Here is a 25,708-nt window from a genome sequence, read left to right on the forward strand (position 1 = left end):
GCTTGTCTGCAGCCGGAGCCGAGCGTGGGGCGTGAAGCGGGTGCCGCCGTTCGCCGCTGCAGGGCCCTGGGCCCTGACCTGCTGGGAGGCAGGCAGGGTCACGGGGTGCAGGTTGGGGGGCGGCCGCCCCTGCCCCATCCCAGGCAGCACCCGGGGAGGAACGCTCGGCCACAAGCCGCCTTTGCTGGGCTCCGGGGCCGCGTCCGTGCCGGGTGCTCGGCCTGCGTGCGGAGCAGCGATGCGGCCCCAGAGGCCACCCTCGGGGCACAGACAGGGCAAGACCCCCGGCGCCAGCCACAATCCGGATTGCGCGGGGCCAGGACCCGGGGGTGGGGGCCGGGGAGCTCACGCCAGGCCCACTCCGCACGTGCACACGTCTGTGCGAGCCGCCGCCGTGTGACGAGTCTGCAGCCTTGGGGCAGCCGACGGCCGGCCGAGCTCTGGAGTGACTCCCGGGTGCAGAAGGTGCAGGTGCGGGGACAGCCAGCCACACCCCCAGCCGGGCCCTCCCGGCTTCGCCCCCGCCTTGACTGCAGCCGCCCCCACCCCCCAGCCCGGGCCTGGGCTCTCCTCCCTCCTGGGAGCTGCGCTGTGGCCGCCCTCGGGAGAGGCTGTCCGGGCGGGAGTCATCACGGAGGGACTTGGGGATCCAGATCTGACCCCAGGGACCCTGCCCCCGGAGGGCAGACGGGTCGGTGGGACCATCGTGGCCAAGGCGCTGGGGCCTCTGGGAGGGGCTCCTGGCCGTCGGGCAAGCAAGGCTGATGGCCCTGCGGTGCTTCTGTGGCACAGACCCCGAGGGAGCCAGCGAGGCCGCCTGGGGTGCCATGGGCTGGGAGGGGCTGCGGGCCGGGGCGTGGGCTCCAGCCCCAGGCGGGTCCCCACCGCCCATTCTGTCCCGTCCAGGGCCTGGCAGCTCCAGGGCCCGGGAACCTCCAGGACGTTGACCCCGTCCCCGAGAATTCAGCTGTTTTCCCTGAGTCATGTCCCTGGGAACAGCTCCCGTGGGCCGATCCCTGAGCGCCTCAGACGCCAGCAGCCCACGCCCAAGAAAGCCTCCTCTGAGAGCCCGGCCCGCCTCCCCGCCCGCGCCCGCCTCCCGGCTCTGGGTGGTCCCCGCGTCGGGCCCCACATGTCGCGTCCACACGGCTCCTTTGTTCCCTGGGTCCGGGAGCGCGAGGCCCCGGGCCTGGGCTGGGCAGGCTGGCCGACTGGCGCCCGGGGCTGGGCATCGCCGGGGCTACGACCCCACGGTCCCCGGGCCCCGGGGGCAGCGGGTGCCCGAGGTCTGACCCCAAGCAAGTTTTTAATGCCCGTTCCTGACATCTTGAGGCCAAACACCTGAGAGCTGTCGGGTGATGGAGTCGGCTTCTCCCGCGGCTCCTGGGAGTCGCCGCCAACGCTCCCTGCCCGCTGTGCCCCCGGATCCCGACACGTGCCCTCCCTCGCCCGCTGGCCCCGGACCCCACAGCCCACACCTGCTCCAGTGGCCGGCTCATTCCTGCGCCCCCCACAGCAGAGTCTCCGGGTCCTTCTTTATTTCCTGACTTCATGGAGGTGTTTACGTGCATGGTGTGGAGCTCGGTGGCCTGTCGGGACGTCACATGCCCCAGCTGCACCGAGGGCGCGCTCCAGGGGCAGGGGCCGCAGCCGGCAGGCGGCGCTCAGCGGTCAGCGGCGGCCCTTGCGGAAGGCGACGGCCCACCCGTGGGTGGACATCTTCACAGAGAGAAGCGCCCAGGGGACCAACATCCCGGGACGGGGACACGGTGCGGAGCTGCGGCGAGGGGCCGGGTCTGACGCCGCAACCGCATGGAGCTTCCGGGCTTGTCCCCTGTAGGCGGGCTTCCAAGCGGCGGGAGGCCTCGCTCGGGCTGGCCCCTGGCGTCTAACGTCCGAGGCCGTGTTGGGATGGGAAGCGGCCGGGTGCGCGGTCTGGGTGCCCGAGGGCAGAGCGGAGCCACCCAGACCAGTCAGGGGTCAGCTGCTCACTTGTCTCCCCGTCGCCCTGACTCCTCACGCCTCCTCTGCCCCGGAGCCGTCGCCGTCCCCATGCCTCGTGTCCTGCATCCCTGTGAGCCCAGCCTGAGCGGCCGTGTCCTTGCCGCTCGCCACCCTGCACGTGCTGCCACACCCCGGGGCCCCCACCGCCTGTGTTTTGAGGGATGCCGTCTGGTAACGTCGCTCAAAACATGACCTTCCCCGGAAACCAGAGTCTTGTCTCTCGGGGGAGGCTCCGCCGTCGGGGGCTTGTCTCCTGCCGCGGGCTTGTCCCCAACATCGGGCTCCTTCTGTTCCTGTAAACAGCGGGACGTGCTCTGCTGCCCCTTCTTGGCTCATATTTAGAAACACACTTAACTTCTGCACGTTGGGCTCCCGTCCTGGGGCTGCTGGATCCTGCTGGGCCGTCTGCGCGAAATTCCGCGGACGTCACCCGTGGCATCGTGCGTGTCCCTCCGGAGCGTCGCCTCCACCCGGTTGTGATGATGGTCGTCAACGCCCGAGGGTCGCTGCCCCGTCCTGCCTGCGGCGCCACCTGGACAACCGCCCATGGACCTCGAGGCCTGACCAACCCCCGCCCGCCACGACCCCAGCAGGACCCTCCGGGCTGCCGCGTGCACCTGTGCTGTGTGGGGCCTGAGGCTGCGTGTGGGGGCCCGGCTCGGCCACTGCTCTGCGCTCTTCCTCGCTGCTCAGGGACACGGGGGAGTGAGCAGGGGAGCCCGGGCCTGGCTCAGAGCATCTGTGTCACAGCAGGAGGCCGCACGTGCCCAGAGGCCCCGGGGTGACCACGGGACGGGGCTCGCTGGGCGTGAGGCCGCCCTCAACACGGGGACACGCAGGTGGCCTCCCAGGGGCTGTGCTGGCTTCTGTCCCGTCAGGACCGCCGGACACCTGAGTCCCCGTGACTTGTGTTTTCCCGGGAGCGCCGGCTGCCGCACAGGCGTGTCTGGAGCCCGCGCTCTAACAGATGCGGCTCGTCGTGTGTCCTGCGGTCCCACGAGGTCATTCCCGGTCAGGAGGGCCCCTCCGTGAGCGTCCCCCCAGCAGGTTCCCAGGTGCAGAGACACAGGACACGCACCTGCTGTCCCCCACCGGGGCTGCCGTGCTGGGAACACACGCAGGGGAGGGACGCCCAGGACGGTCCTTCTGAGAATCAGCCTCCGGGTGGGGCTGCCCCGCACGGCACGGCCTGTGCGAGGCCCTGACGGGCCCAGGGCTGTGGAGGTGGGCGCTTCCACCCACGCCCGTCACCGCGTGGGCCGTCCCCGGGCAGAGCCGGCTTCCCTGCTGTCCCTGTTGCCCTGGCAGCGGGGCCACCCCCCTCCCTGGGGAGCCGCGCAGGTGAGCCCCTCCCTGCCCGGGCGCCTGCTGCAGGGACGCTGGCCCCCGGCCTGTGGCCGCGGCTGCACGCTCAGCTCTGCGAGCCCACCTCTCCCGTCGGCAGGTGACAGTGGCGGGGGGCGGGGGACGTCGGGCGGCGTCTGAGTTTGGTTGTTGCACTGGCCTCGGGTCGGCAGGGCGGGCGCTGGCGCTGGGTGAGGCTGAGAGCACTCCGTGCACAGCTCACCCCCCTGAGCCCCCCAGGGTTGCTGGAAATGCGTGATTCCTGTGTGTGTGGCACACGCGGCCCGTGCCGCTGCCAATGTGCTGCAGGGACCCCACAGCCACGAGTCCCGGCAGCGGCTGCTTGGGGCAGGGGACGCGCTCTGGGTCGGGAAGGCCGCCTTTCTCTTTATCCTTTTCACGAAGTGGATTGTTCCTGCAGGCCACGGGGTCCTCGGGTGGTTCCTTAACCGTGAGGGGTTCCTGAAGGCCGCGGGGAAGCGCTCGCTGAAAAGTAAAGGAGGTCAGGAGACAGGACACGGCCCGCATGTCACATGGACGGACACTTCGCTGACGACCCTTCCCTCCAGCAAGAGCCCACCAGAATCCATCAGAAGCTGAAGTGGTGGCGCCGCGATTTCCCAGTGAGGAAGCCACGAGGAGGGGGCCGGGCACCGTCTCGGGAGCCAGCAGGCTGCTCGGGGACGGCTCCCAACGACACGCACAAAACCCGCGGCTCCTCCCGTGGGGCGAGGGGCAAGGGTACCTGGGCTCAGGGCCCCACTGCGGCCCCTCGTGCTCACCGCGCCGACGGACACACGGACTCCGATCCCGGGCTCCAAGCAGCTCGCAGATTCCCACTCGGGGTTTGAAAGTTGCTGTGTGGGCATGAGGCCGTTTCCTGCCACCGTGACTCAGTTTCCCTCCTGGTTCGCCCAGCCCACACACAGGCGAGGGACAGGCCCGTGTCCGCCCCGAGTGGAGAAGCTCCTGGAGGGAGTCGGGTGCGGGCACCTCCTGCTTCCGGGGGGCACACGCGCTGTGGGCTGCGGGGCGGGGGGCTGCATCCAGGTCACGCTGCCAGCGGGGGTTAGGGATGCGATGAGGGACGGGGTGGATGAGGGGGGACAAGGGGCAGGCAGTTCCAGACGAGACATGGAGCCCACGCCTGTGGGGGGCGAGGGCTGGTGCTGAATGAACCCCCCCAGAGCACAGCTCCCCCTCCCCCCGGGCCGCAGTGTCCCTCGGCCTCGGTGCCCCCGAGACTCTCCCCAGCCGCAGCCCCTCACAACCGCCCCAAGGTTGCCCTGCCCGTGGGGCTGCTCACATCCCCCTCCCCCTCCGCCACCCACCCACAGCCACCCCCACCCATGCACCACAGTGCATGGAGCCCTTATGGTTACTTGGGTCCTGATTTCCTCGCACCAGAGGCGCGGTTGGCGCGGGAAGGCGCAGCCTCCGTGCTGGAGGTGGGCGGCCTTGGGGGCAACGGGGTCCCCCCCTCCCTCCTCCCGTCTAGCTTTCGGAGGTGGCCTTGGGCTCTTGAAGACGAGCCAGAGAGAGGAAGGACATCCAGGCAGGCCGGTGACCGGCTGTGTCTGGGGGCTTCCGTGCCGCGGGGTGCGAGGTCGAGGTCCTGCCCCAAGCGGCGGGCACGGCGGGGATGGGGTCCTGTCGCACGTGGGCCTCGGGCGGTGTCTGCCGTCGCGGTCACGCCCGGGCACCCGGTGCCTGGGCTCCAGCGGGTGTTGGGGTCCTTCCAGGGTCTGCACGTCACCAAGTAATCCACCTGCTTGCATTTAACTTTTCTTGCTGAGCGACTGACGTAAAGACCGTTCCCCACCCGAGAGTCTCTGACACTAAAGTGATTAGAAGTCCTGTCCTAAGGGGGACATGGATGTGGGGTGGGGGGACGTGGACACGGGGTGGGGGGACAGACATGGGGTGAGGGGGACATGGACAGAGGGTGGGGAGGGACATGGACACGGGGTGGGGGCGGACAGGCCGGGGGGGTCGGGGTCGGGGGATCGAGATACAGGGAACAAGTGGGACCCACGAGTGTCTAGGCCCGAGGTGGCAGGCTGGACGCACTGAGGGCCATCCCGCCCCCCAGGCAGCAGGAGCCACTCTGGCTCACAGGTCCCCTCGTGGGGCCACAGGGACAGGAGAGGGAGCGGGGGTCAGGGGGAGGCCGCTCCCCCACACTGGGGGTCTGGAGACTAGCATCTGGGAGGTGAGGTGACGCCTGCACGTGCTGCCCTGGGGGGACTGGACATGGGGTGCCCGCCTCTCCCTGCAGAAGGCCCGGCAGCGCCCGACCGCCACAGACCCCGAGGGCGGAGCCGGAGCAGAATGGTGCGTGGCGCTATCAGGAGGCCTGGGCTCTGTCCATCCGGCTGGTGGCCACGTAGACGCCTCCCTGCTCCGGCTGCCAGCTTCGCCGTGAGGCCGGGCGGGGCCCGGGGGTGCAGGGCAGCAGGACAGGGTGGCCTCGGATAGCCGGGCACTGCTGCGGCGGGACCGGACGGGGCTGTGGGCAGCTGGCGAGAGGTGCTGGAGGCCTCGGTCCTTGGGACTGCCATTGCTGCGTGGGACCGGCGTCCCCACGGACGACGCGGAACCCCCAGGCCCTCGTAGGGCCAGGCGTGGAACTGGCGCCGCGGGTTCTGCCGCGGGCGGGGGCGACCAGGGAGGAAGAGGCAGGCGGCACGTGTGCGCAGGGGGGCAGCCGTCAGAGGCTGTGGGGACGGTCTACGCCCCACGCAGGGGCCCTGGTCCCGTGTCAGGAGGCGATGCATCTGCCTTCTGGCATGAGACGCAGCCCCCACGAAGCGCGGGTCCTTCCAGGTCCGTGAGCCCGGCCCTCAGCCCCTGCTACCTGGTGCCTGAGCAGCTGCTGGGCCTCCCCGCCCTGCACTTGGCCCCGCAATCGGCACCTGGGACGCTGCAGCCCCCGACCCGACACCCTGCCTGACCCAGGTCAGCGACACTTAGTGTCCGGCGCGTCCTGGCCATCTTCAGTCGTGGGACAGCTGCCGGCCACTGTGGACGCTTTTGGACTGGCAGAGACACCCCCACCTGCCCAGGTGCCCAGGTCCCAGCTGGTTGGTGGGTGCATCGGCTCGCTGTGCCTCGGTGGGACTCACGCCAGGGAAGGGACACCAACCTGTTTGCTCGGCCTTCACACGGAGACGGGGTGCGGAGGGCGCATGGCTCTGGCCCAGCACCCGCGGCTCTCGCACCCGCTCTCACCCTGTCCCCTCGGGGAGGACCCGGCTGGGGCCCCACCATCAGGCAAGAAGCCCAGGCCTGGGGCGGCCCCGTGCCCTGGAGCAGCACGCAGCTGCATGCTCTTGCGGCTCATGCATGGCCTTGACTCTGGGCAAAGGAACGGGTCTCACAGGCCCCTCTGCAGCAGGAGCCGCCCTCCCTCCCACCCCAGAGGCCGGGGTCTCCTCCCTGTGGAAGGTGTGATTTGGGGTCAACCAGCTCTGACTCCCCCCCCCCCCCCCCCCCCGCAGGTGATGCTTTCTGTTCCGTATCCTAGAATCCTGACACAAGGGGCGGAGGAGGGATCCCTGGGTGGCGCAGCGGTTTAGCAACTGCCTTCGGCCCAGGGCGCGATCCTGGAGACCCTGGATCGAATCCCACGTCGGGCTCCCGGTGCATGGAGCCTGCTTCTCCCTCTGCCTGTGTCTCTGCCTCTCTGTCTCTGTGTGACTATCATAAATAAATAAAAACTCAAAAAAAATTAAAAAAAACAAGGGGCAGAGGAACTAGAATATTCCTGAGTCTCTGCCTGCAGCCTCCCCATGCAGACAGCTGCCGGCAGGGCTCCTTCGGCCTGGCCTGTGCCCCCTGCCACCTGGGGTCTCCCCCTGGGACGTTGCCTGGCCCTGCCCAACCAGCATGGCTTTCCCATGGGGCCAGTGTGGGAGCACACCTGCATGGTGTGTGTGTCTGTGTGTCTCTCTCTGTCCTGGGTGTGTCTGTCCTGTGTCTTTCTCTGTCTCTCTGCTTCTGTCTCTGTCTGTGTCTCTCTGTCTCTGTGTCTCTGTGTCCGTCTCTCTGTGTCTCTGTCTTTGTCTCTGTCTCGCGCACGCACTGTGAGGCCTGCGAGGCCCGCGCAGTCACTTGGTTGCGGAGGCCGAGGGGGTCCCGTGACGTCAGCGGCCCGCGGTGCCCCGGGCGCCCCCGCTCTGGGAGGGGTGGAGCGAGCGGGGCTGCAGCTCCATCTGGGGGCGGGGGGGGGGGTGGGGGGGTGGTCCCGGGTCCTGGGCTGCAGAGGGGAGGCCGCACCGCGGGGAGCACAGCCCGCCCCGCCCCCTCCCCAGGGCCCGGCCTCCACCTCCCCTGGTCGGGCTCCAGGCTGAGCCCCGGAACCTGCAGCCGCGACCGGCCCCTCCCTGCCCCCAGCCCGGGCCAGGCCCCCCTCCCCCCCTTCCCCTGCAGTCGGTCAGGCTGTGCCCCACCCCTCTCCCAAGGACATCCGTCAAGGTCACCCTGCGAGGAGCGCGCAGGTGTCTCTGGTCAGGAGGGCCCACAGCGAAGGATGGCTCTGCCCGGCCGCGCTGCAGTGGGGGGGCGGGGGGCTTGAAGCTGGGTCAGCCTGGGGGCCTAGGGGCCCGGGGGCGCAGGAGGAGCCGAGGCTGAGGGACAGGGGACCCCGAGTAGGGACACCGGGGCCGCAGGGTTGGGTCTCCCCAGGAACCTTCCCGCAGGGCTGCCCAGCTTGTCCCCAGGCAGGAGTTAGGGCCGTGGGGGAAGCAGAGCCCCGGGGTCACACAGAGGGGCTCGAGGGCAAGCGCTGTGGGGGCCCTGAGGTCCCAGCAGATCCAGACCCCTCCTGCCTCCCCAGGCTGCGCCCAGCCGGTCCACACACCTGAGCTCGCGCCCTTGTGGCCCCGGCACCGCAGAGGGCCGCCTCTCCCCTAGGCCCATCCCCGGGCGCGGGGGGCACCGTGCCCAGTTCTGAAGGCTGCGGGTCCCCGGAGGCCAGGCCACCGCGTCCCCACACGCCGGGCCCCCAGGATGCATGGGTCCCAAATGCAGGCGGACGTGGGACCCACACATGCAGCGTCTCCCCCTTGAGAATTCTGGGCGTGGAGGTGACGAGAAGAGCCCCTGGCCCAGGGGGCTGCAGCCGCTGCTCTCTGGGCCCTCGGGCAGGGAGGAGGGTGGCGGCCGAGGCGTCTGGCACCAGAGGCAGATCCGAACCAGGCGGCTGTTCTCTTCAGGGGCCAGAGTGGAGTTTGCCTGTTCGCACCTCACAATCTCCCCACTCAATAAACTCCGCGTGACGGGGATGCTAACGGCTTCAGGGTCACGTGTCGAGGTGGACGGCGCGCTCAGGGGACAGCGGCTGCGCCTCCCGCACCTGCCACCTCGGGCTGCGGCCAGGCCCTGCGGGGGACTCGGCCGTGCAGACCCAGGGCCGAGGGCTGGTGCTGAGGCAGGGACCCCTGGGGGCCGACGGCGCTGCAGAGACCAGGCGTGGGTGGGGGACACCCTGTGAGGCTGTTCCCGGCGCCCCCTCACCGCCAGGGCACCGCGACCTTGGTGCAGAGCTGGCACCACACGTGCCGGCGCTGCCCGTGTCGGGACCCGGAGGCTGGCGGCTGTGGACCTGATGGCGGGAGAGCCTGCACCCTGGTGTGCTTCATGCAGTGCGGCCCCGTGCACGCGAGGACCCGAAGCCCGACCTCCTCTGTGCCTCCCACCCCACGAACCATGTTCCTCAGTGGACCCCTAACACAGGGGAGCAAAGCGCGTCCTCCAGCCGGCCCAGGTCAGCACCGTAGCCGACTCCACGGAGGGGAGGCTGAGGCTCCAGGACGCTGGTCCCATCCAAGGAGCACGGGCGGCACAGGCAGGCGTGTGGCTGCAGGGCTCTGCTCCCCCCACCCCTGCACGCGGCTCCTGTGGATGGGTTGGCCCTGCGCCCGGCCTCACACTCGCCTGCAGAATCATCCAGGTCGTCACCGGAGCTGCGCTCTTGCTTCCAAACCCCACGTGCCCAATACCTCCTGGCCCTTGCTGTATGGGGGGCCCTAGCCCACTCCCTAGCCCACACCCGAACCAGCACCCTGACCAGCACCCCAGCCAACGCCCTAGCCCGCGCCCTAACCAGCACCCTAACCAGCGCCCTAACCAGGCCAGGCCTGGCTTTCCTTGTTCGCTTATTGTCCTCATGGTTCGCCCCGGGACGTCGCGGCGCCGTCGTGTAGTAGGGGCTCCAGGTGTGCTCCGGGGCGTCAGAGCCGCTGGCCTGTGGTGTCCAGCCTCCCGGCCATGACCATCCGTGCCCTCAGGTGCATCCGTCCTGAACCACGGGCAGTCGTCTGCGGCGTCAGCGAAGGGGAGAGCAGGGCCTTGGGTCTTTGGAGGTGGCTCGGGTGCTCTCTGCGTTTTCTTCCTCTTTGAGGCTTGCTTTTAACGACAGGGCCGTTGGCAGCGCCCCGGAAGCCTCGTAGTGGGCATCTTGGGGTCGGTCTGCTTACACTTGGGGGGGGGGGGCCGTCGGAGTCACTGCGCCGCGACCGGCCGCGTCCCTCTGAGCTGCGGGTCCTCGGCCCAGCATTGCCGAGTCTGCAGTACAGCCCCGCGGGCGGCGAGCGTGGTTCCTTTGGCGTCCGAGCGCACGTGCCGACCTCCCATCCGCCGAGAGCAGCCGAGGCCACGTGAGCTCGCTCTCTCCCGCACGTGCTTCACTTCGCACGGACCCCAAAGCACAACGCTTCAAGGACAATCGCCACGAAAGTGCGGTGCAGCTAACACGGGGTCGCGGTTCCTCGGTGTCGGCGGGGACGCCGGGGACGCTGCCGCCCGCTCCTTGCACACCTGGGCCACGAGGACTGAGCGCTCTCTCTGGGACGAGTCTACACGGCTTACCTGTCCCAGCTGAGACTAATAAGCAAGACGAAGCTGCACATGCACTCACCCTACATTGTGTGAAGGGACCGACGGAAGTTTCCCCGAAACGTGTAGAGGGGGGGTGCCTGCTCGGCCAGGGGCACACCTGCTGCGTGCTCGCGGGACAGGGACAGGCGTCCACGCGGAACAGCTCGTGTGTTTACCTCAGCAGCATCTGAGCTCGCGGCCCCCGGTGCGGCCCTGGGTGTGGCGCAGGCTCCCGGCCCCGTGTCCCCCGCGCTCGCCCGCTGCGCCCCTGGCGCCTCCTCTAGGTCTCTCCACGCCGTGGGCACAGCACACCCTCAAGTCTCTTCCGTCTACAGCAGAACCAAAACCTGTACCTAGTGCGTCTCCCTTCTAACACGTGTCTCCCCTGCCGTCCGCAGCCCGGCTGCCTCTGAGCCGTCTACACCGCCTGTCTCCTCCCTCTGGTGCTGCTCATTCCCCAGACAGCTGCCGTGTGGCTCCCGACGCTGCTGAGTGCATCCGTGACCAGGACCAAAGCCGGCTCCTTTCTTAGGGTATTTCCACACAGCGCCTGGCAACAATGTCTGTGGCCCCTCACCCACCCATCCTCCATCCTTCTGTCCTTCATCCTCCATCCGTCTGTCTATCCTTCTGTCCTTCTATCTGTCCATCCATCCATCCACCCACCCATCCATCCTTCCGTCCGTCCATCCGTCTATCCGTCCATCCATCCTTCCTTCCACCCATCCACCCATCCTTCTATCTACCCATCCATCCATCCATCCATCCATCCATCCATCCTTCGGTTCCTTCTTCCTTCAATTTATCCTTCCTTCCATCCATCCATCCTTCTTCCATCCATCTGTCTGTGTATCCTTCTGTCCATCCATCCATCCTTCCATCCACTCGTCCTTCTGTCCATCCATCTGTCCATCCATCCTTCTGTCCATCCTTCCTTCAATTTATCCTTCTGTCCATTCACCCATCCTTCTATCCTTCCATCCATCCGTCCATCCATCCATCTGTCCACCCTTCCTTCCATCCTTCCTTCCATCCGTCCATCTATCTTCCCATCCATCCATGCATCTGTCCTTCCAACCATCCATCCGTCCATCCTTCCTTCCATCCGTCCACCCATCCTTCCATCCGTCCACCAGGTGGAGGGAATGTGAATAGAGGGGTCTCTGTTTTGGGAACCAGGCTCCTGGCTGTTGTGCTGCTGCTCTCTCCTGGCCCATCCCCACCTCTCTGCTCCTGTCTCCATCCCGTGTCCTCTAAATATCGGTGTTTTCCACTGCTCTGTCCTTGACCTCGGCGTTGCTCATCCTGCACATTCTTCCTCTTGTTGCTTCAACTTCTCCCTTTGTATTGATGCCCAAAGCAGCATGTCCAGCTGGGTCCCTCCCCTAATCTGCCGAAGCGCCCCCGGCTCTCTGGCACCAGGGCCTCTGCTCTAAGCTGTCACCCACAGACCCTGCTCCACTATGTGACCCTTGAACGGCCCGGAATCCTGGGAGCGTCCTTGACGCCTCCCTCTGCGGTCGCCCAGCTTCAGGTGTCGCCCCTGTGGCGAAGCGGCAGGATTCCACCAGCAGCCCCAGGAGCCACGAGGGGACGTCGGGGCCCCCCCAGCTGCATCCCCAGCCTGCCCACTGCTCATGGACCCCGGCTGTAGCCCCTTTGCTTTGAGGTCATACCGGCCAACATGTAGCGAGCACCTGCTGTGTACCGGGTGCTGAGACAAGCCACCTCGCTGAATCCTCGCGAGCCCCGTGAGCCGAAGCACTGGGGTCTTGGGTGGGCCCTTCATGGGGGCGGCCTCCTGGGCTCCCCAGCCTGCTGTGTTCCCACGTGGCTTTCGGCTGCCCCAGACCCAGAGCACCTGCCACCCCTCCTGTGCCTCCAGAGCCGCAGCCCAGCACAGCATCTTGGGGCCCCACCTGCTGGAGCTCATCTTTTTTGCCCACATGCCTTCCTGCCTGAGTTCCTAAAATACAATTAAAAAAATGTTAAAGTCTCTTAATTAAATCCTGTGCCCTCAGGAAGTGTCTTTCCAACCCATCGTCCTCGTGCAGCAGGGGTAGGTCTCAAAGCACTAATCTGCTCGTGTCCCTTGGAGCTTAAAACCCTCCAATGATGCCGCTCTGTTCTTAGTACCAATCCAAGGTCACGGCGGCTTCTCCCCGGCAGTCCCGGGGGTGCATCCGGCTCCGCTCCGGCCGGCGCCTCAGTGCCCCCCTTTCCTTCTTTCTACGTCGCAGACGAGCGCCTGCAGCCCTGAGAGCAGGAGGAGAAGGTCCAACCAGCAGACAAGCTGCAGGACCCCAGCTCTCAAGGCGTTTGCCGACATGGGGCGGGGGGCGGGGGGTGGGCAGAGACCAAGGTACAGCAGGGACAAGCCTTTCCGTGGAGGAGACACTGGCCTGGCTCCATGTCAGTTCAGGCTTGAAGATTCTGCAGGCGGAGGGTCTGCTCCCTTCCCCTGCGATGCCCCGACCCCTCCTTCCTGCCTCCTGGGCCGTCCTCAGGTGCCCAGGGCGCTCAGGCACCTGGGTCCCCCCCCAGGTTGCCCCTGGACCCCCTGCTGGAGGCTGGCGGCGGCCTGGACGCATCCCAAGAGCAGCCTTCAGAGCCGAAGCCTGAGTTTTATCCTAAATGCACTCAGGTCCCATTTAGAGACGTCGAGGTGGAGGGCGACAGGATGGGGCTCGTGGTGAAGGGTCCTGGCTGCTGTGTGGGGACGTGAGGAGGCAGGGGGAGCACCCGGAGCAGCGATGCCAAACCCTGGGCCGTGTTGGGGTCCCAGGCAGTGGATACACAGCTCCTGGGGCAGCCGGGCCACAGTGTGGCCACGGGATGCTCCGAAGGTCCCCAGCGGGCCCCACAGGCAAGGCTGGACCCCACGTAAGACCCACCTGGGCGCGTGCGGCCAAGGCCCAGCTCCTGCCTCGGGATCCCGGCAAAATTTGCAACAGGTATAGGGGCGTCACTTCTCCTTCCCTAAGGGGCGAGCGATGGCCCCGGGCTGGGTCCACCTCCCAGCCTTCGCCTGGCCTGTGCCACCTCCCGCAGCCCCAGTGGCTTCAGCCGCGCCTGCATCGCAAGGGCCCCCGTGGTCCCGCTGCGAAGAAAGCCGATGCCCAGGGACCCATGGACCCTCCTCCGTGGGGGCGTCTGGGCCAGAGAAACATGGGCCTTGCCCGGGGGACGCACTGGACCGAGCCCTGGGGTGGGGGAGACGCTTCCACGTGGGTGGGGCACGTGTGGCACGACGCGTGAGCTCATCCTACGGGCCCTGGAGCACGTTCTCTCACATGTAACCCCGAACAAGTGGGGTGCGTGACGCAACCATCAGGTGTCCCGGGGGTTCACCCAATAAAGGACAACCGGTGGCATCTTGGACACGATGAAATTATTCCACTTTCGATTTTATAACCAGCTCAGAATTTCGTTGGCAGACGGCCACTGGGCCGGCATGCGGTCACCGCCCCGCTGAGACGACGGAGAATCCTGAACCGAGCAGCTCCTGTGTGCGCGGAGGTCGCGGCGAGGAGCATCGCGATGCTCTGAAGCTTCGTCTGCTCTTACCCTCGGCAGCGCTGGTGCAGGCGGTGACCTCGAGGGCGACCTGGTGGCAGGCCGGATCCCCTCGGGGAGACGCCACGTGCTCTTGCCGCTGTGCCGACACTCTGGTCCCATGAGATCGGGGCTCGGAGCTGGTGGGGAGGCGCCGGGGCTGTGCACCCCGCGGGGTGAGGACGGGGTCCCTGAGGGGCCAGGCCCAGCGGCCCTGCGTCACTGCCTACACGTCCTGTGTGGCTGCTTCACGGCGGGAGTGGACCAGCACCAAGGCTGCCGGCACCGAAGTCAGGATTTTACACGCCAACTGCCTTAAACATGGATGAAATGAGTGTCCCTATAGCCGCGAGCCTGCCCGCCGCGTACCTCTAACACCCAAGCCACCCAGCGGCACCCGGAGCCACGAGGGACCCCACCGGCTGCTGTCCTCGGAGGGACCAGCCCAGACGCGGAGCCCTGTGTCCGGAGGGTGGGCGGCGGCACGCGGGGCCTGGGGACCCCGTCCAAGGGGCCTCCCGAAGGCCGTCGAGTGGCCACGTGTCCTCCGTCCACCAGCCCCGAAGCCCGGGCCCCCCGCGGGGTGGAGGGTGTGAAGCAGCAAACACAGCGCGTCCTGCTCGGACCTCGCAGGAGGCTTCCCTGTGGTCCGCACTGTGGGGCGAAGCAGGGGCGCAGGGCGCCATCGAAATGCGTCTCTGCAGGACGTACAACACGCGGGGCTGGATCCCCGGGTGCACAGGACGCCCCAAGATGGGAGCTTCCCAGAGGCAGCCACACGCACCTTTAGAGTGCAGCCGGGGCAGGTGCTTGTGGCTCCTGGGGTTGTTGCCAGCTCGTGGGCTGATCCCCAACGGTCCCAAAGGGGCCCCCGTGCTGGGGACGAGGATGCCGCTGTCCCCGGCAGGGGTCGGGACCTGTCCTCGTGCACCTCCAGGAGGGGACGCGCAGGACTGACCACCAGCAGAGGCCGCCAGGTGCCCAGCCGGGCTCGACCCTACTCTTCGTCCCATAAATCAAACAAGGAGACATAAGCTGAGTTCACTGATTTGCCCCAAAGTCACAAATCGAGTCCAGGCCCCACCGGGGACTGTCCACGGGGCATGGTGGGCACGACCATCACTCCGTCTACAACAACCTGGCGTCCGAGCACGGTGACATCCTGAGGTCCCGGGCCCGGGCCTGACACAGGAGCTTCAGGGACCGCCCGCCGCCACCACTGTGAGCTGACCTTTGTCTGCACTTACTTCCCCGACCCGCTGGGAAACGAGGGCCTCAGGGCCACAGACGGGCTGGGCCGTGGGGTGGGGCGTGAGGCGCAGAGTCTTGCGGGGAGCATGTTGGCTCAGGACCCGATAGGGCCAGGCCGCAAGGCCCCAGGACAGTGGGGGGGGGGGGAGCCCGGCAGGAGGCACATGGAAAGGACGCAGGAAGCTGAGTCTTTGCGAGAAGCAGCACCTGGGGAATGAAGTGCGACGGCCTGTGGGTCCACCGTCCTGCTCCCCCCAGACTGCGGCAGGAACCTCGACCTGTGAGCACGTTTCAACTGTTTCATTAGGAAAACTTCTGCTATTTGGGCTTTTCAGTAAGAGGATTCGAAGGGCAGTGGGACGGCCCCGTCCCTGCCGACTTCTGTGCGACCCGCCTGCCATGCGACAGCTTCGCCTGCACGTGTCCGTCCGCGTGTCCGGTTCCGTTGGGGAAACACTCACGGGACCGTCAGCGAAGGCCAGGGCGCACCGGGGGTGGCAGCGCCGCAAGCCCCCACCCGCCAGCCCAGGGTCCCCTGCCCGCAGCCCCGATGGGACACTAGGCGGCGTCAGGCTCCCCGTTCCTGCCATGGGGACAGCAGGGCTGCCGGGCGCCTGCGGCGGGAAGCGCGTCCTCAGTGGGTGGCCTCTGCCTCCCCCAGGCTGGGCTCCAGGTGAGGCCCGCGGGCCACCTCCGCTCGAGGCCCCTGGGACGACGCTCAAGAGGCCTCTTCACTCTGCCCTCCTGCTTCATGCCCCACCCCGTCCTCCACCCCACCCCACCCCACCCCTCCATCCCCTATCTCCACCCCATCCCATCCCATCTCCCACTCTACCTTCCCACCCCCACCCCCATCCCCACCCCATCCCTCCATCCCCATCCCTCTGTCCTCCACCCCACCCCTCCATCCCCACCCCCACCCTCACTCCTCCATCCCTGTCTCCACCCACCCCTGCATCCCCCATCCCCCACCCCCATCTGTCCATCCCCTATCCCCACCCCTCCATCCCCACCCCATCCTCCACCCCATCCATCCATCCCATCGCCCCTCCATCCCCCATCCCCATCCACCATTTCTCACCCCATCCCCCACTCTACCTCCCCACCGGCATCCTCACCCCCTACCCCTCCATCCTTCCACTCCCATCTCCACTCCCACCTCTCCATCCCCCATCCCCCAGTCCCCCATCCCCACCCCCACCCCTCCATCACCACACCCAGTCTCTCCATCCTCTCCTTCTAGCCCCAACCCCTGGCTGCTCATCGAGGCTGTGACCGTCCCCCCCAGGAGCCCGTGCGTGCTGAGCCCCAGGCCCAGCACTTCTGCTGCCTGCCCGGCACCTGCCCTCGCATGTCTGCCCTGTTCTCCTGGGAGCAGACACGGACACAGACGCAGGGACGCTGGGCTTCACAGCACACCTCATTCGGTCACGGGGCCTGATCCAGCACCTGCTGTGGACCGGGCACCCCGTGGGGCTCAGGGCGCAGGGTGACCGGGCCCGAGTCCCCTGCCATCGGGGCTCACGGTCTGGCCATGCACAGCAGGCTGCAGGGGCTCGGGAACGGGCAGTCGTGCCAGGAAGCTCCCCAGACCGATGGGGATGAGGACGGGACAGGAGACGCCTTGAACGCGGCCTGGGAGGGTGGGTGAGGCGGGCCTCGGGGGAAAGGCCTCCGCGGAGCTGGCATCCAGGCCGCGGCCCCCAGGCTCCCCGCCCCGACACGACGCTGCTCGCAGGCTCCCCTGGGGCGGGCGGCTGGGCTCTGAGGAACACGGAGGCTGGACGCGCAGAGCGAGGGAACATTCCAGAAGGAAGGTCGGGGGTGATCTGAGGGTCAGGACCGGGGCACATTTGGGAGACTGAGCCCCAGGTCGGGCGGCCCCCGGTGCTGCAGCCACAGGGCAAAGCCGGCACAGCTTCCTTGGCTGAAGCCTCCTGACGCGTTTGCAGGAAAACCTTTCTGTATGAAAATAAACACGACAAAGACAGAAAGCGAGACGCGTAGGGTTCTTTGAGGAAACGACGACCCTGCAAGTCTGGGCTGCTCCAGGGGGTCTCCAGGTGTGCAGTGGCCATCAGGCGGCGAGGGGGACCTGGGCTCGCCCTCCCTCGGGTTCGCGCTCAGTGTCGCGCTGCAGAGCCTGGGCACCCCTTGCCCGCGACCAGGGCCAGCGGGACCCCTTGCCGAGGCGGGTCGGGGAGAACGGGCTTCGTGTGCAATCACGTTCTCCAGGTAGGAAACCGGCGCCCAGAGCGGTGACCCGTGCAAATGGCAAGAGCCCCGCGGCCTGGGCTCAGCCAGCTAGGCGACGGCCGCCACGGTGCGCAGCGGGATGCCGCCATCCCCGCGCGCGCCCCTCTGCTCCTGCAGGATGTGTCGGGAGAGCGTGTCCAGGAACCAGCCCACGTCCTGCAGATCCTCGGGCCACCTCAAGTACCGGCGCTGCCGCACGAAGCCCCCGATGGCCGGGTGCCTCCTCAGCTGGTACTGCGACAGGGAGCCCACGACCACCAGGACGAGGGCGCCGTCCAGGTGGGACGCGCAGCGGCTCCGCGCGGCCGCGAAGGCCTCCAGGCACCACCCGTCGCGGAGGAAGTGCCTGCTCACCAGACAGACCACCTTGCGGCTGCTCCACACGGCGTCCTGGATGTTGGCGATGTGCTCCCGCCCCGGGACGAAGTCCCTCTCCTCGAAGCACAGGTTCAGCCTGTTTCGGGAGCTGTACTGAGCGTCCAGGTGCCTGAGCAGCGCGCGCTGCACCCACTCGAAGTCTCTGCCGCTGAAGCACAGGTAGGCGTCGTACTGGTACGCGTCGGGCGCTCCGTCCTCGGCGGGCCCCGCAGGCAGGAGGCGCCGGGCCGCCTTGTAACAGAGGAAGCAAAGGCCCCGGAGCTTGGCGGCCACGAGGACGGCCAGGAGGAACAGCGTGACCCCGACGGTGGAGAAGATGAAGAGGGAGAACGTGAGGGTCCGCAGGGCCTCCTCGTCGTCACAGCCCTCCATGGAGACAGAGGACAGGGGCGTCCCCGCAAGCGAGCTGGGGTAGGCGCAGCGCACGTCTGCGCGGGACCCGAACACGGTGACGTTGGTCCGGTTGAGCCACCTCACCAAGGGACGGAGCTCGCAGCCGCAGATGAACTTGTTGTGCGTTAGGTCCACGGCTCTGAGCGGGGCGAGCAGCCCGGGGTCCAGGGACAGGAGCTGGTTCCTGGACACATCCAGCACCTCCAAGGCAGCAGGCAGGTCGCCCCGGGACAGCGTGCTCAGCCTGTTGGCGCTCAGGTCGAGGCCCCTCAGCGCCGTGAGGTCCCGCAGCAGCCCCGGCGGGAGGGTGGCCAGGTAGTTGTGGTTCAGGTGCAGCACCCGGAGCCGGGGCAGCCCCCAGAACACGTCCCAGCACCGCCCGGTCTCCCAGGCCAGCTGCAGCATGTTGCTCCCGAGGAAGAGCCTCTCTGGGCCGACGCTGCCCGTGGGGCCGTGTCCGCCGCGGCACGCGGACAGGCGGTTGCGGTTGAGGATGAGGACCTGCAGGGCAGGGACCCGGAGGAGCGAGTAGAGGTCGCCCAGGTCCTCCAGCCTGTTGTCCGACAGCTCCAGGAAGCTGGCTGTGAGGTCCATGTGGGACACGGTCTCCAGCTTGTTGTTGCCCAGGAAGATGGTGTCTATGCTGGGCACGAAGGAAACGGTTTTGAGGGCGTTGTCGCGGAGATCCAGGGTCCGAAGCGCCCCCAGGAATCTGAACGTCTGGTCCTGGATGATCCCGATGTGATTGTGCTGCAGGTCAATGTAGGCGACCTCCGCGAGCCCCGAGAAGTCAGAGTCATAGAGCTCGCCCAGGAGATTGTGCGACAGGTTGAGAACCTGGACGCTGCCGAGGCCGTGAAACGCTTCTCCCGCGATCCTGTTGATCTTGTTGTGGGCGAGGTCCAGGAGCTTCAGGTCCCCGAGCACCTCGAACAGTCGGGCGTTCAGGGAGAAGACGAAGCCGTGCGACAGATCCAGCCGCAGCACCGAGCTCCCGGCCAGCCCCGCGAACGTGCTCCGGTCAGGGTCCCGGATGTTCCGGAAGCCAAACCCCTGCCCCATGATGTGGTGGGCGAGCACCAAGGAGGAGATCTGGCTCCCACCGATGGCCCTGGTGACGTTGCCCGTGACGTCTGCGGTCCAGCCGTTGTTAGACACGTCCAGGGTCTCCAGGACCACGTTCCTGAACGGGTTCCCGCACCGCCCCCAGTCCACGGGGGCCCGGCTGTACAGGCCATTGGCCGCGAGGTTCAGAAGGGAGAGCGCCTTGCCCTGCAGGGGCCTGAGCCCCTGCTCACACGCAGCCGGGATCCGGTTGAGGGAAAAGTCCACGGACCTCAGGGAACCCAGCTCCCGGAAGGAGGCGTGAAGCTCGAGGCTCCCAATCTGATTTTTGGACAGGTCCAGGCGCGACAAAGCCCCCAGGTTTCTGAAATAACCGTCTGTCAACACGACGTCGGAGAGGCCACAGGCGAACAGCCGGAGTTCCTGCAGGTGGGGCAGCCCCTGGAAGGCGTCGGGATGCAGGAAATCCACCCGGCTGTTGCCCAGGTCCAGGGTGCGCAGGTTGGGCAGGTTCCTGAAGGCTTCTCTGTCGACGCTGAAGGGCGTCTGCTGCGTCCCCAGCTCCAGCAGCTGCAGCCGCTCCAGGAGGGGGAACGAGGCGCGGGTGACGGCCCGGATGTAGTTGAAGCTCAGCAGGAGGATCTCGGTGGTGCTGGGGACCGGGGGCACCTGGCTGAGGTTGCAGGAGCGGTACAGGGCCCTCCGGCCGTCAGCCACGCAGCAGGATGCCGCGGCCACGGCGCCGGCCACAAGCAGCAGCCCCAGTGCGCGGCCCAGCTGGCGGCCCATGATCCTGCGGGACGGAAACACAGCCGTGCAAGCCCAACGCCACCCCGGGGCCCGGGACGGGGGCCCCTGGACGGGCACCTGCCTCCCCCCACACGTGGGCCCGGCGGGACGCGCACTCAGCGCCGTGCTGGGTCCTTGAGAAACACTTACCTTGAGGAGAGTCTGTTTGCCGTCACTCAACCGGGATGCGTGCAGGGCGTCGGGGAAAATGGCAGGCGGAGGACACTGGTGCCGCCCCCGCCCAGTGCCGGGGGCCCGCCCCTCTGCCCCCTGCGCACTCCACACACGGCCCGGGTCAGCACGCACACGCTGGTCCTTCGGGCCACCATCTGCGAAGCGCCCAGCCTGACGGGTCAGTGCATCCCCCTCCCACCCCCTGCCCAGGCCTGTGGGGGCGAGCGCGGCGCGGCTCAGGGCGCCCGTCATCTGGACAAGTGCCACACGTCCGCTCTGTGCACAGGGTGCAGCAGGGGCTGGACACACGGGCCAGCTGGGGCGCACGTCCTGGGGCAGGCGGCAGCGGCCAGAGTGGCCAGGAAGGCCCCCGATGACTCGATGACATCCAGGGGCCCCAGGGATGCAAAGGAAGGAGGCCCAGCGGGGAGGCGGGGGGTGCAACACGGGGGCTCCGGCCGCCTCTCCACGCACTTCCAGGGCTGGGACTTGGCACGTGCTGCTTCCTCTGCACGCACGCTCTCCTCCCATGGCTCCGTGGCTCGTCGCCGACCCCCCCTCCGCTCGCTCCCCTGCTCCCGACCTCTCAGGCCACCTTGCTCATGTCCTGAGCGCATCCCGGGCCCTGATGCGGTAGGTGGCCCGTCCCCCTGTGAGCTGTGTTCGCCGCCACGCGGCAAGCGTTTGGGAGGGCACCCGCCGCCGGGTCGGAAAACCGGAGCTGAAGGAGTGGCTCCGCCAGCGAGGAGAGCCTCAGTTTACCCCTGACCGAGCCCTGGCGCCCGTGGCCGGTGGGGAGAGCGGCCCCGCAGGAGCCTCGCGCGGGGCCCGGGGCGGCCTGGACGCAGAGCCGTGCTCAGAGCTCCACCCGGGCCCAGCCCCAGCGCCCCACGGCGCGGGCTCCGCGCTTTCTCCACCTCGTGCGCCAGGGAAGACGTTCCCTCGGCGGTTTGTGGCCATGCGGGACCCCTCCGGGGGACGGCCGCCCGCTCCCCGCCCGGCGCCCACGTGAGCCCTGCACTCAGCCCTCACTTCCAAACCTCTCGTGATTCTTACAAAGCTCCAGACACGTCCGTGGACAACCTCCCTGCGACTCCTGCATCCAAGCGTGTTCCTCAGGGTGAGCGCGGCCACGTCGCTGACGCCTCCCCGCCGCGGGGCTCCCGCTGACTCGCCCTGAAGGACTTGCCCTCCCGTTTGCTCTGCGGCTTCCCGCGAGGGCAGAGCCACACCAAGCGTGGGCCGATCAGATGACACCCGCGACTCCACTTCAAAACGGGAAACTGGTAGTTTAAATGTCTGCAGTGAAAGGCGCCCGCGGGCCCCATGTCACCTCCCTGCAGCGAGACGTGGACGGCAACGCACCCAGAGCCGATGCCGTCGGGTGGCAGGAGCCGGTCCCCACGCTGCAGGGTCACACATCACACCAGGGCTTCGGGGTGCGGCCGTGGCACCAAGAACCCGACTGTGCGGTTTCCCCACGTTGGGTGGTTGGAAACAGGCGACATGGGAGACGCCGTCACCTGGAGGAAGGCCTGTGCCCGCCGGGCTGCAAAGTGGGGGCAGGTCACTGGGTGGCAGGCGGGCTGGGGCACAGGCGGGGCGCCCCGAAAACCTGCGGGAAGCGGAAGTCTTTGTGCATCTTGCTTCCTCACCCCGGGGTGCGAGGCCTGCCCCGGGCACCTGCGTGGCACGGCCTGTGGACGGGTGCGCTGCGGACTCAGGGATGGGGCTGGGGCCTCTGCCCGGCCTTGGACGTGCTTGCAGGATGCTCGATCCCCCACGGACGCTGCTGCCACGGGGCCGGGCGCACCCAAGGCTGCACAGACGCGGCTCCTGCTCAGGCCGGTGGCCTCACCTCGGAGCACGGACTTCGTTTCCAAGGCTCACGTGTGGACGACACTTCTGCGCGGAGCCCGCACACGGGGGGGGGGGGGGCCGGGTTCGCAGCCATGCACTCACGTCCTCACGCGGGGGGGCACGGGTCCCCAACTTCCTTCCTTAGGAACCTCTGGGAGACGACAGTGGTCAGTGCTGATGTGGGGAGTCGCGAAGGAGGGCTCTCGTCTCCCCAGAGGGGAAAGGCTAGTTCAGGGGAGAAACAGAGGGGCCCTGCGGGGGTCGGGGGTCCGGCGTCTGCCTTCAGCCCAGGGTGTGACCCCGGGGTCCTGGGATCGAGTCCCACGATGGGCTCCCTGCACGGAGCCTGCTTCTCCCTCTGCCTATGTCTCTGCCTCTCTCTCTGTCTCTCATGAATGAATAAAATCTTTTTAAAATGCACATTTTGTTTACTTATTTATGTATTTATGTACAGAGCATGAGCAGAGGGAAGGGCAGAGGGTCTCAGCAGACTGTGCACTGAGAGCAGAGCCTCACGACCCCAAGATCGGGACCTGAGCCGAAACCAAGACTCTGACACTTAAGCCAACGGAGCCACCCAGCCGCACCCCTGCGCATGGTTTTCTAGGCCACACAGCAATTTTTGACCCGCAAGGTCGGGGACACCGACCAGGACCCGAGGTCTCAGGCTGAGGACCACGCCGTGTGCGCACTACGTCTTTCCGATCTTCCAAAAACGCCAGGATGCACGGTGCCGGGAGCCTGAGCCTCTGCTCTGCACGGGAATCGCCGGGAAAGGCTTGCCGAGTGAGCGGGCTGGGCGGGAGCTGAGACTCTGCCTCTGGAGCAAGCCTCAGGGGACCTGCTGTGGCCCTGGGTCCCCGTCCCCGCCCAGGGCTCAGGCTGCCCGCCTCCCGGGCCTGAGGCCGACCAGCTGCATCCGCACCACTTCTGGGAAGGGGCCGCGCTGACCTCGCCCCAGCTCGCCCCAGCCCTGGAGGGTGGCACCGGACGGGCGCGGATGGGGTACAGCGGCTGCCTCTGAGGAGCGAGTGACGGGCGGGGGTTCCGACAGGGGGCGCGGGGTGGCAGGGGCGGCAGTGGGGGGGCACAGGAGCTGGGCCTGGGGAGCGGGGCTCAGGGAGATCCCCCACCGCGGCCTAGGCGCCCTGAGCCCTGCACCGGTTGTCACGGTGGGGGCGGTGACAATGAGGACGAAGTTTGCAGCCTAATAGCTGTGACCTCGAGCCAGCGCCTAGCGTCTCCGAGCACCAGCGCGATCATCTCTGCAGTAGTGGCAGAAATGGTGTCTAGGAGGCAGGGACGCCCAGTGCCCGCCCCCAGGGACCCCCCCTTCCCCGCGCCCGCACTCAGGGATGCTCCAGTGCCCGCCCCCTGGGACCCCCAGTGCCCGACCCAGAAACCAGCTGCTGATGTGTGACCCTCTAATATTTCTTGCCTAAGTACCCACCCAGGCAGCAGTTACCTGCCCCTCGCCAGAAACAAAGTCCCAGAGGAATCCATGGAGGGAAGCCAGGGAGGAAGCGGAGTCTCAGCCCAGCGCCACCTGCGGTTTCCCTTTCCTGCGTTGGAGACCCCACAGCACACACCCACCCATCCATCCAGACGCTGGAACCCCAACGGCACGGCCCTCTTCTGCTCCCTAGTCATCCCTCAGCACGCTCGTGGGCCCCCGGTGCAAGCAGATGATGCCACGGGTGATTGTTGAGGGCCCAGGGCTGAGCGTGAGGCGGCCACAGTCCTCATGCAAGGAGCGCTGGGCTGGAGCCGAGCCTGACGTGTTCAGGCACAGCCGCAGTAACAGGACCGAGAAGCTTGGCCTGCGAGGCTCCGCCCGCCTCCCTGAGGGCCGCCCAGCCTTGGGCCAGGGCCAGGGCTGGGGCCCAGGAAGGAGCACGGGGCTCACGGGCATCCTGATGCAATGAGAAGCAGCTGAGCCGGGAGTGCCCCCGCCCCAGGCCGGGATGAGGTCGGGATCTGTGCGGGGCTGGAGCCCAGGGGCTCCTGGCCAGTCCAGAGCCTGCACAGCAGCCGGCCCACTGGGTCTCCAGCCTCACCAGGCTCGGCCTCCAGGGCTCGCGGCCCAACGAAGGAGGCTCTGCGAGGCTGGACGCGGCTTCCTGGCAAGTGTCGCCTCCGAGGGAGCCGAAGCCTGGCAGGCTCAGCTTCGCAGATGGCGCAGCCCACACACTCCCTGCCCTGCTTGGGCCCAGGTGCTCCTGAAGCCCAGGGACGGCCCCTGTGGAGCCCGCGGGCCACCCGGCCCCACCGTCCGCCCTGAGACGGGCTGTGCCTGCTCACAGGAGGGTGCTGGCTGCTGTCTTGTGCCCACAGGAGCCAGGGTGAAGCCAGGCGGCCATCGGGGGGCCCGACACGTGTCAGTGCTCCGCCAGGCTCAGTAAACTCCGGGAAATGATTCAGACTCGCTGCTGTGGTGGGGCCTGGGGGCTCCGGCGGGGGCTCCCCAGCATCAGGGCCCCCGGCATCAGGGCCCCGGCATCAGGGTCCCGGCATCAGGCTCCCCAGCATCAGGGTTCCCAGCATCAGGGCCCCGGCATCAGGGTCCCCGGCATCAGGGCCCCAGCATCAGGGCCCCAACATCAGGGTCCCCGGCATCAGGCTCCCCGGCATCAGGGCCCCAGCATCAGGGCCCCAACATCAGGGTCCCCGGCATCAGGGCCCCAACATCAGGGCCCCGGCATCAGGCTCCCCGGCATCAGGGCCCCGGCATCAGGCTCCCCGGCATCAGGCTCCCCGGCATCAGGGCCCCGGCATCAGGTTCCCCGGCATCAGGGCCCCGGCATCAGGGCCCCAACATCAGGGCCCCGGCATCAGGGTCCCCGGCATCAGGGCCCCCGGCATCAGGGCCCCAACATCAGGGCCCCGGCATCAGGCTCCCCGGCATCAGGCTCCCCGGCATCAGGGCCCCAACATCAGGGCCCCGGCATCAGGCTCCCCAGCATCAGGGTCCCCAGCATCAGGGCCCCAACATCAGGGCCCCGGCATCAGGGTCCCCGGCATCAGGGCCCCCGGCATCAGGGCCCCAACATCAGGGCCCCGGCATCAGGCTCCCCGGCATCAGGCTCCCCGGCATCAGGGCCCCAACATCAGGGTCCCGGCATCAGGCTCCCCAGCATCAGGGTCCCCAGCATCAGGGCCCCAACATCAGGGTCCCGGCATCAGGCTCCCCGGCATCAGGCTCCCCGGCATCCGGCCCCCGGCTCCCCCAGGCCCGCAGCAGCAGGAGCCTCGGGGTCTGCGCGGCCGCACCTCCGGCCCGGCTCCCTCCCACCCCGGCCTCGGGCGCCCCCCGCCGGCTCTCCTTGGCCTCCCGCGCCCCGTCCTCCCCCGCAGGTGCGGCCCGCGGCCCGGCCCGGCCCACGCACTCACCGCCCGGGGCGCTCCCGCGGCCTCCGCGGCCGGGACCGGGTCACCTGCCCCTTCCCGGGCGGCGCGAAACCGAAAGCGAGGAAGTCCGCCCGCTGCCCGCGCCGGGAACCGGCCTCGCGCCCCGCCCCGCCCCGACCCCGACCCCGACCCCGACCCCGACCCCGACCCCGACCCCGGGGCTCACCTCCCGGAGGGGCCGCGCCCCCCGCCCTGGCCCCGCCCCGGCCCCGCCCCCGCGGATCGGGCCCGCCCCCGGCAGGTCCCGCCCCCCGCAGTGCAAGCCCCGCCCACCCCGCAGGCCCCGCCCCCGCAGAGCAAGCCCCGCCCACCCCGCAGGGCCCGCCCGCCCCCGGCAGGTCCCGCCCCCCGC

General features: G+C 68.2%; 1 protein-coding gene and 1 long non-coding RNA gene across 4 annotated transcripts; both read right to left on the minus strand.

Moving 5' to 3' along the window:
• Positions 1–10,813: 10,813 nt before the first annotated feature.
• LOC144307021 (uncharacterized) lies at positions 10,814–15,795 on the minus strand. 2 transcript variants are annotated; one of them, XR_013373980.1, is made up of 2 exons: positions 14,567–15,795; positions 10,814–14,092 (listed from the first exon to the last, which is right to left on the minus strand). It is a non-coding gene; the product is annotated as an uncharacterized LOC144307021 (long non-coding RNA). The 2 variants fall into 2 exon arrangements; XR_013373979.1 differs by having other exon boundaries at positions 10,814–14,096.
• A 1,228-nt stretch (positions 15,796–17,023) lies between these two features.
• Positions 17,024–25,205, minus strand: TLR5 (toll like receptor 5). 2 transcript variants are annotated; one of them, XM_077887262.1, is made up of 2 exons: positions 21,454–25,205; positions 17,024–21,356 (listed from the first exon to the last, which is right to left on the minus strand). In XM_077887262.1, exon 2 carries the CDS (start codon positions 20,617–20,619, stop codon positions 17,338–17,340), a length of 3,282 nt encoding a protein of 1,093 aa, XP_077743388.1. In that variant the 5' UTR covers positions 20,620–21,356; positions 21,454–25,205; the 3' UTR covers positions 17,024–17,337. The 2 variants fall into 2 exon arrangements, with proteins under 2 accessions (XP_077743388.1, XP_077743389.1); XM_077887263.1 differs by lacking the exon at positions 21,454–25,205 and having other exon boundaries at positions 17,024–19,918; positions 20,065–20,203.
• Between the last annotated feature and the right edge of the window lie 503 nt (positions 25,206–25,708).

This window comes from Canis aureus, chromosome 38, assembly GCF_053574225.1.
Source record: "Canis aureus isolate CA01 chromosome 38, VMU_Caureus_v.1.0, whole genome shotgun sequence".
In the NCBI taxonomy this organism is placed as follows: domain Eukaryota; kingdom Metazoa; phylum Chordata; class Mammalia; order Carnivora; family Canidae; genus Canis; species Canis aureus.

Coding starts and splice junctions, on each gene's coding strand:
- TLR5 (XM_077887262.1), bottom strand. CDS start 20,619: ATGGGAGGAGAGCGTGCGTGCAGAGGAAGCAGCACGTGCCAAGTCCCA.